The sequence below is a fragment of the Limulus polyphemus genome, unplaced genomic scaffold (genome assembly GCF_000517525.1).
Source record: "Limulus polyphemus unplaced genomic scaffold, Limulus_polyphemus-2.1.2 Scaffold6492, whole genome shotgun sequence".
Taxonomy (NCBI): domain Eukaryota; kingdom Metazoa; phylum Arthropoda; class Merostomata; order Xiphosura; family Limulidae; genus Limulus; species Limulus polyphemus.
In genome coordinates this window covers 34,912-44,839 of record NW_013672102.1, presented here as the reverse complement: position 1 = coordinate 44,839, position 9,928 = coordinate 34,912, and the positions used below count along the sequence as shown (strand labels likewise).

Sequence of the window (9,928 nt, the reverse complement as noted above, 5' to 3'; positions counted from 1 at the left end):
ATATGGTATAACATAATTGTTTGGTTTGTTTGTTTTGAATTTCGCGCAAAGCTACACGAGGGCTATCTGCGCTAGCCGTCTCTAATAACTCCTTCCATTCATTCTGGGCCTAGCGGTTAGGGGGCGCTCTACTCGCAATCTGTGGCTCGCGGGTTCGAATCCCCGTCACACCAAACATGCTCGCCCTTTCAGCCGTGGTGGCGTTATAATGTGACGATCAATCCCACTGTTCGTTGGTAAAAGAATAGCCCAAGAGTTGGCGGTGGGTGGTGATGACTAGCTGCCTTCCCTCTAGTCTTACACTGCTAAATTAGGGACGGCTAGCGCAGATAGTCCTCGTGTAGCTTTGCGCGAAATTCAAAAAAAAACAAACAAGTTCTGATTTTAAGACATTTGTCTTTATTGAAAAGTCCTGATGAGAATAGTAAATCAGTTTAGCTGTTTGAAAGAGGTTCCTAATTATTCCCTTTTTTGTTTTTGTTTTGTATAGTATCTTTGAAAGAATTCCAATGAATATAAAACCAAATACAGTGGTGCGAAATCGGTTTTTTTTCCAGTCGCTTTTTTTAAATTCAGTTTCAAATACTTGCAGTACCTTCATATCGAGATGCAATATGTTTTGTGAATGCATGTAGTCCACTCCTTCGCATATCTGTTTCATAAAAATAGAGCAAGCTTTCTCCGTCAGGACAAAATCGTCATCAATTACACGTTCAAAGAGCTCTCCACCTTCGATTCTACACAGGAAAAAAAAGGAATTTAATATTAAGAAAATACCCTTCTACTTAGCTAGCTACTTAGTTTTTATGCGCTCCTAAGAAAATATATTTTCACACGATTAATTACTTTGTTTTCCAAAGTTGTTAAGGAAATATCCCTTCACATTAACGGCTACTTTGTTTTCCAAAGTTGTTAAGGAAATATCCCTTCACATTAACGGCTACTTTGTTTTCCAAAGTTGTTAAGGAAATATCCCTTCACATTAACGGCTACTTTGTTTTCCAAAGTTGTTAAGGAAATATCCCTTCCCATTAATGGCTACTTTGTTTTCCAAAATTGTTAAGGAAATATCTCTTCACATTAACGGCTACTTTGTTTTCCAAAGTTTTTAAGGAAATATCCCTTCACATTAACACGGCTACTTTGTTTTCCAAAGTTGTTAAGGAAATATCCCTTCACATTAACGGCTACTTTGTTTTCCAAAGTTGTTAAGGAAATATCCCTTCACACTAACGGCTACTTTGTTTTCCAAAGTTGTTAAGGAAATATCCCTTCACATTAATAGCTCCTTTAATAGTTTCGTTTTGAGTTTACTTATTGATTAAGAATATTCTGTTACAAGTTATAGATTTTAAAGTAAGTAAAAATAAATATAAATACAATTGTTACTTACTGTAAAAGCTGTAACTTGTAATGAAATAATAGCTACTTTGTTTGTCGATGTTGTTAAGAAAACGTCTCTTCACATTGATGCCTACTTTGTTTTTCATTGTTGTCGAAAAAATAGGCCTTCGTTATTACTAGATACTTTGTGGCTCAGTGTTGTTAAGAAACATCTTTTCACACCAGTAGCTACTGTCTTTCGTGTTGTTAAGAAATATCTTTTCGCACCAGTAGCTACTGTCTTTCGTGTTGTTAAGAAACATCTTTTCACACCAGTAGCTACTGTCTTTCGTGTTGTTAAGAAACATCTTTTCACACCAGTAGCTACTGTCTTTCGTGTTGTTAAGAAACATATTTTCACACCAGTAGCTACTGTCTTTCGTGTTGTTAAGAAACATCTTTTCGCACCAGTAGCTACTGTCTTTCGTGTTGTTAAGAAACATATTTTCACACCAGTAGCTACTGTCTTTCGTGTTGTTAAGAAACATCTTTTCACACCAGTAGCTACTGTCTTTCGTGTTGTTAAGAAACATCTTTTCGCACCAGTAGCTACTGTCTTTCGTGTTGTTAAGAAACATCTTTTCACACCAGTAGCTACTGTCTTTCGTGTTGTTAAGAAAACAGCTTTTCACATTAAGAGCTGCCTAATCTATCCGGTAACTGAATAAATGTATGAAATTACAAATTAAACAGTCTACCATCCATTATTTTTTGCCAACTTTAATAGGTAAGAAAAACATAATTGCATACAAATACAATTTGTCTTAAATATAACTCGTGGGCTGAGTTATTTGTACTGGATCATTTAAACCCAATTTTGCCTCTTAGCATTTTTTTGTTTCTAATATTTCTTTTTTTTTCTTTCTTATTCTACATCACTAGATGGCTTCTTGTTGTTGTTGTTTTTTTTTTCTCTCCTGCATGTTAATATATTCTGTTTTGTATTGTTCCGTTAAAAGTCCTCATTTGCTCTGGTTACAGATGGAAGGATTAGTAAGTTCATCTTGGTTGAATATTTGAAAAACATACCGACAATCATTGTGAAAGATCACAACAAACTGTAAAGAAATGTCAAGTGATAAAAAAGAAAACTAAAAATTGTCTTTTGTTTGTTTAAAGTTAAGCACAAAGATACACCAGGGGTTATCTGTGTTCTGCTCACCACGGATATCGAAACCCGGTTCCTAGCGTTGTAAGTCCGCAGACATACCGCTGTGCCACTGGGGATTAGTTATACACTTTCATGGAAGATTGTGTAAAAAAAAAATGTTTCTAATCATTTATGAATATAACAAACTTAAGTTATAAAACGAACAGATCAAATCATAATAATTTATCTCATTTTTTTATAGTTTACTATATAAAACTAAAACAAAACTTAATTTAAACATTTTATAAAGACTGAAAAAAAAATCAAATCATTAATATCTTTCTAATCGTACACAAAATTTCGTGACAAAAGCTCAACGTTCTTTGTAGAATAAAACACATTATAAACTTAAAATAAATAACATGTTGAGCTAAATTCATTAAATTCTCCTAACATTTGGTCTTTTAATAAGAATGGTAACAATGGGCTTCTTTCTTGAATTAAAATATACTGGTGCTGCTTTCGTAGTGTCATTGGATAAGATACGAGCATTTTTGTTTTTTCCTGACTGATAACAACAAGTGTATTAATCTTAAAAGGTCCTTAAAAAATAGTCCAATTACTCGTGTTATATCTCATGTAACTAATCATGCAGAAAAAAATATATAGAAAAATAAACGTCATTATCAACCATTAGGCTTCGGTCATCATACTTTTGCGCCCTGTTAAAAAGGGCAGAAATTAATGTTTTAACAATGCAAAGAAGTAATCCAGTCAAGGTTTTGTCGTTTTGTGTCTTTTAACATTTTATTTAAATGTTCTAAAAAAAAATGAAAAGATCGAGATAAGTCTTACAATTCAGTTCGTTCTGGCTACGGACCAATAAGTGCTATTTTAACTAACTTCTGTTGACGCACGACAGAAAGTGTTTTGTTTTTGTGTTTCGGATATTCGAGAAAAGCCACGCAAGGAATAACCGTTCTTAATTTTGAACCGATAGCTATAAGGAAGACTGCTATTTACCAGCATCCACCACCAACTCTTGGGTATTCGGATCAAGTAGTGGAATTTGATAGTTATTTTTATAATGCGCCCACGGCCCTAAAGTGCGGAGCACGTTCCTATGGAAACTAGACGCGAATCGTGAACCCTGGATTCAAAGTCCACCATATTAGCGTTAAGTCACGCTCTGCCTGCCAAACAGTGGTCAGACTTGTCACGCTCTGCCAGGTAGACAGTGGTCAGACTTGTCACGCTCTGCCAGGTAGACAGTGGTCAGACTTGTCACGCTCTGCCAGGCAGACAATGGTCAGACTTGTCACGCTCTCCAGGCAGACAGTGGTCAGACTTGTGACGCTCTGCCAGGCAGACAGTGGTCAGACTTGTCACGCTCTCCAGGCAGACAGTGGTCAGACTTGTCACGCTCTGTCAGGCAGACAAATTTGAAAATACCAATACCATACTCGTTTTTGAAAATGGTAAAGGCAGCAACTTTATGCTATGTGTTCTCAAAGCTATTATAAATCCTGTTCTACAATCATCTATTACTTACACTTTTTGGGCGTCTTGTTCAGAAGTTATTTTAAAAATAGCACATTTTTTTCTTGGATTAAAAACGATTTTCCAAAGAAAGTACAATTTTAAATTATTTACATTGAATTTGTTTGTTTGTTTGAAGTTAAGCACAAAGCTACACAATGGGCTATCTGTGCTCTGCCCACCACGGGTATCGAAACCCGGTTTCTAGCGTTGTACGTCGGCAGACATACCGCTGTGCCACTGGGGGACATATTGAATTTGAAGAAACGTACAAACAAATGAAACAGCTGTAAGTAGCTGTTACAGCTGATGTTCTATTAGAATGTAATATTAAGTAAAAATAATATTTACGTAAGGATTGAATTAAAATGTCACAGTTATTGTCAAAAGATAATTGATGCACCACAAAAGTTTGGTTTAGAGCTGCTTGTTGTCTACACCAGAGGGAATCGCAACCAAGATTTTAACGTTGTAAGTCCGTAAACTTACCGCTGTTCCACGTGTCACAACATCATTTGGTGAAAAAGTGTATTGGAGGGTAATGAAAAAAGTTAATAGAAACTATACTGGTAGCTCACGACAAAATTCTTTAGAAAGGATGCCGATGGCCACATGAAAAATTTGGTAAAAATGTATTGGTGGGTGGCTACAAAATTTAGCATAATTTATATTGGTAGCTCACGATAAAATCCAGTGACGAGTCACTTCAGAACTTAGTAAAAAATAAAAATAAAGTAGTGGAGTGTCACTGCAGAATTTAATTTAAAAAAGGTAGTGGAGTGTCACTTCAGAACTTAGTAAAAAATAAAAATAAAGTAGTGGAGTGTCACTTCAGAACTTAGTAAAAAATAAAAATAAAGTAGTGGAGTGTCACTTCAGAACTTAGTAAAAAATAAAAATAAAGTAGTGGAGTGTCACTGCAGAATTTAATTTAATAAAGGTAGTGGAGTGTCACTGCAGAATGAAATTTAAAAAGGTAGTGGAGTGTCACTGCAGAATTTAATTTTTAAAAAGGTAGTGGGGTGTCACTGTAGAATGAAATTTAAAAAAGATAGTGGAGTGTCACTGCAGAATTTAATTTTAAAAAGGGTAGTGGAGTGTCACTGCAGAATGAAATTTAAAAAAAGTAGTGGAGTGTCACTGCAGAATGAAATTTTTAAAAAGGTAGTGGAGTGTCACTGGAGAATTTAATTTTAAAAAAGGTAATGGAGTGTCACTGCAGAATGAAATTTTAAAAAAGGTAATGGAGTGTCACTGCAGAATTTGATTTAAAAAAGGTAGTGGAGTGTCACTGTAGAATTTGATTTAAAAAGGTAGTGGAGTGTCACTGTAGAATTGTATTTAAAAAAGGTAGTGGAGTGTCACTGTAGAATTTGATTTAAAAAAGGTAGTGGAGTGTCACTGTAAAATTTTATTTAAAAAAGGTAGTGGAGTGTCACTGTAGAATTTGATTTAAAAAAGTAGTGGAGTGTCACTGCAGAATGAAATTTAAAAAGGTAGTGGAGTGTCACTGTAGAATTTGATTTAAAAAAGGTAGTGGAGTGTCACTGTAAAATTTTATTTAAAAAAGGTAGTGGAGTGTCACTACAGAATCTAGTTGAGTAACTACAAAGTTTAGCAAAATGGTTATCGGTGGGTCACTACAAAATTTTGCAGAAACTGCATTCATGAATCAAAACATAATTCAACAAACAGAACAATTATATATATCTACAAATTTCAGTAAAATGAGTACTCATTGGTCACTATAAAAGTGTGGTGCTGATGGCCCACGAGAAAATTTAGTTGCATGAGTATCGGTGGGTCTCTATAGATATTTTTGAATAATAAGCATCGGTGGGTCTCTATAAAATTTAGTAACTGGGGTGCTGATGGCCCACGAGGAAATTTAATAAAAATATGTGAAAGATTTCAAGAGACCAATTTTTTTTTCAGTGTATTAGAATTAATTTCAAAAACCAGGGCCAGCTCCTCAGTAACGTTGACTTGCAAAATAGAAGTAATGTTTTAACTAAAAGTTTCCGAGATTATCTCTTAATTTAACCAAACATTTCTGAGATTATCCCTTAATTCTGCCGCGTCTTCAAGCAGTGTTTCATTAAGTACCACTGACGGTAACTATAGCATAGAATGTCAAGTATTTTATAATATTTATGATTAATTAACGTGTGTAAAGTATAGCTCAATGAAAGCATTGTAAATGTTTCGGGTGCTTATATAAGAAGAGTCATTCGGTAAGACAGCGGTAAGTTTCCGGACTTACAACACTAAAATCCGAGATTCGATTCTCCGAGTTGGACGCAGCGAATAGCCCAATGTGGTTTTGCTCTAAGAAATAAAGAAAAACTTGTATAAGAATATCTTAGATCATAGGAGACGGTTTCATTTTCAGTTCCAATTGCTCACAACGTTTTTCTACTTTATTCATCTTTGAAAACGATAGTGATCGAAAAGTAAGTTTATTTACTTCGACTCTTAAATGAATTCTTATGTAATGTGCCATGATTACTATAAAGGGATTTCTTTAAAAACAATATCAACGCTTGTTATTCAAATATCAGCAAAAAAAACGACTATGCAAAGACGTAAAATATTTAAGAAAGTATTGCATGACAAACTTAGGGTACAGAAACCTAAATATTGATAACGGTTAGATTTTTATTTACCACTCCAGCGAGGATGGGGGGGGGGGTACAAAAATGTTATTTATCGTAAGTAAATGTTTTTCCATTATATTATGCCCCAATCATTTGGCTCAGAAGTAAGCCTGAGAGCTTATAACGCTAACAATCCGGTTTCGATACCGGTAGTGGGCAGATCAGAAATACTCCATTGTCTAGCTTTGTGCTTAACAGCAAAATAAACAAGTATTTATATTATGTTATTACGAATATTATGGCAGACTTTAATAAGGAACGGACACCCTCAATTTCAGTAACTTTAGAGAACCAAGTCCGATTATTCTTAAAACATTTAAATACGAAAATAATTAGATACTGATGAATAACTCTCAAAGTTTTTACTAGTCTAATTCATTAGATCAAGTAACTCATGGCGATCTTCGAACTTACAATTCCAAGACCAAGCACATCTGTTTCTTTTCATCATCATAAGCATCATAAAGTTGAAGAAGCCGAGGATGTTGTAAAATCCTCATGATGTCTACCTCCCTCTCCACGTCTTTCCTGTCATCGGCTCGGGTGGTGGTTATAAATTTCGCCGCCAGGATACGACCCGTTTCCTTCTCGCTGCATTTGTAAACTGTTCCAAATTTTCCCCTGGAAAATGTTAATTTTTCTCTACTTTATAAACTTAAACCTTTTTTTTATTATTTCTGTGTTTTTCGTGATATATAAGCAATGGCGGTAAATAACCTTCTTACATAAATAGCAAATCAGTTATTTCTATTTTTAAATATTACACTTGGATCAAGCTTTATTTCAACATATTACACTTGGATCAAACTTTATTTCGAAATATTACACTTGGATCAAACTTTATTGCGAAATATTACACTTGGATCAAGCTTTATTTCGAAATATTACACTTGGATCAAGCTTTATTTCGAAATATTACACTTGGATCAAGCTTTATTTCGAAATATTACACTTGGATCAAGCTTTATTTCGAAATATTACACTTGGATCAAGCTTTATTTCAACATATTACACTTGGATCAAGCTTTATTTCAACATATTACACTTAGATCAGCCAACATTTATCTTTAGTTTATTTTATGCATTCATAATCGTAATCTGTTTTAAATAACAAACTTATTGGGTTATTACCCTTAAATAAAACGCATGTTTTTTGTAGTTAAGCACAAAGCTACACAATGGGCTATCTGTGCTCTGCCCACCACGGGTATCGAAACCCGGTTTCTAGCGTTGTAAGTCCGAATAAAACGTATGGCAGTTGTATGATGTTCGTATCTTGATGTTCCTCATATCAAACATAAATTATTTTTATATTACAAAATACGTACAAAAACAATATTAAATATAAGTGCACTATAACAAGCAAAGATAAATGTCGAGAAGATATACACGTTAATATACCGTAGATACATACCTACACACACACACACAAAAGATAAATTTAAAAATTGGAATTTAAAATCTGCAAATAGGGATCGTAAAAAAAAAGGTAAGGAAACAAGGCTGGAGATACTGTAGACAATATTTACTCAAACCCTATTTTGGCTCCATGCTGTTATCTAGAATTACATTTGGTGGAGTTAAAACAGGGAATTGTAGTTTGAGTAAATAATGTCTACAGTATCTCCAGCCTTGTTTCCTTACCTTTTTTTACGATCCCTATTTGCGGGTTTTAAGTTCCCATTTTTTTTTTTTTTTTTTGTTTGTTACTTGTAACAGTCTAAAATGAACACGCCGATACAATCAGGGTTTAGCAACAACAACAAAATGTATTCACAATAACAACACTTAGAAATATATTTAACACTTACCAAAACACAGTTAATAAACAAGTGCCTGGCCAGGACATCACGCCAATATTAATAAACAATATATCATAAATATTAATATACCAATATTATCTAAATTATGAAATCAGAAAAAACTAATTCCAAAAAATATATTCAGCAAATACAATATTCCAAAAATACCTTTTAATATCAATAACGAGTGATAAACAGCAATAACTCTCTCTCTTAGTGAAACTCTGGCAGGGTATTTATTCACGGAGTTGGTCACGAGAGTACAACCTCATGTGATCATAAATTTACATATTCTTCTACTATATTAATAGTATCTGTACATCATCGCTGATGTCAGTTTCGCCATATACACATATTTACTCAAAATACAAATGAATGTAAGTTAGCGTTTTAATGCAACTAAAAATTCATATATAAAGTAAACGATAGAAGGAGATAATAAATAAACAATAAACACAACCATAATAATAAACAAATAGAATTATCTATCTCACATAGCCTTGTTTCCGTTCATTTTTTACGATCCCTATCTTCAGGTTTTTAAATTCCCAATTTATTATTTATCTTATTTGCCAACTTTTTTATCCTCAACTACGGACAAAGGATTACTTGATATGGTAGCTAACTTTATACACTATAATGATAATAAAAATAGCTAACTGATACGGTTCATGATGATTTACTGTAGCAATTGACTATTTCATCGCATTAGCTCGAGATGCAAAATGTTAATCTGTAACTGGAGACTGTCATGGAGATTTATTTGGGAATATAGTGAGCATTTATAGGTCCTGTGTAACTAAATAATCTATATATAATGCACAGCAATGGGAAAATATATTCCTGAACTAGGCCACAACCCCAATTAAGCGCATATAAAATTTTACCAGTAGAAAAGCAGCCTTTTCAAATAAAATATATACGTCTAAAACATCACTTTCAATAAACCTTTGTGTAATTATTCTACGAGTGTGTGTAATAAAATTTAATATCATGTGTATTGATTTTTTTTTTACTCCTTCACTTCATACATAATATAGGGGTTGGCTCCCTAAAAACATCGATTGTATAGTGTACAAAGCATTGAGTTCTACATGTTATAGTCATCTAACCTTCATCTATTATTTACTGGTAATTCCTGTTTTACCCTGTACTTAACACCAGATGTTAGTAAGAAAGCTTACTTCAAGGGGTAATGGTAACATCATTTACACGAGAATTATGGTGTTTTTTAACTTATGTAAAATGTAGAAGAAACAAATAGACTTTTCAATACCCTTACGAACAGATTTGGGTACCAAGCCATTTTTGTTATAGACTGGCAAGAGATAAGAAGAAGAAGAAGAATTACAAACTGGCCGTTTTGAGCGGATTTTATTTTCTTCTAACATGCTGCCCGGCATGGCCAGGTGGATAAGGCGCTCGACTCACAATCTGAGGGTCGCGGGTTCGAATCC

The 9,928-nt window shown here is 33.8% G+C and overlaps 1 protein-coding gene across 1 annotated transcript in view; it reads right to left on the bottom strand.

Annotated features, from left to right (window-relative positions):
- LOC106473768 (myosin light chain kinase, smooth muscle-like) overlaps positions 1-9,928 on the bottom strand; it is a gene marked incomplete at its 3' end in the record, with an annotated part of 33,670 nt that overhangs the window by 2,961 nt on the left and 20,781 nt on the right. The window contains exons 4-5 of the mRNA XM_022402162.1: positions 7,084-7,290; positions 596-737 (exon numbers count right to left, since the gene is read on the bottom strand). Coding sequence (XP_022257870.1) covers positions 596-737; positions 7,084-7,290 — 349 coding nt within the window. The remainder of the gene's footprint in view (positions 1-595; positions 738-7,083; positions 7,291-9,928) is intronic.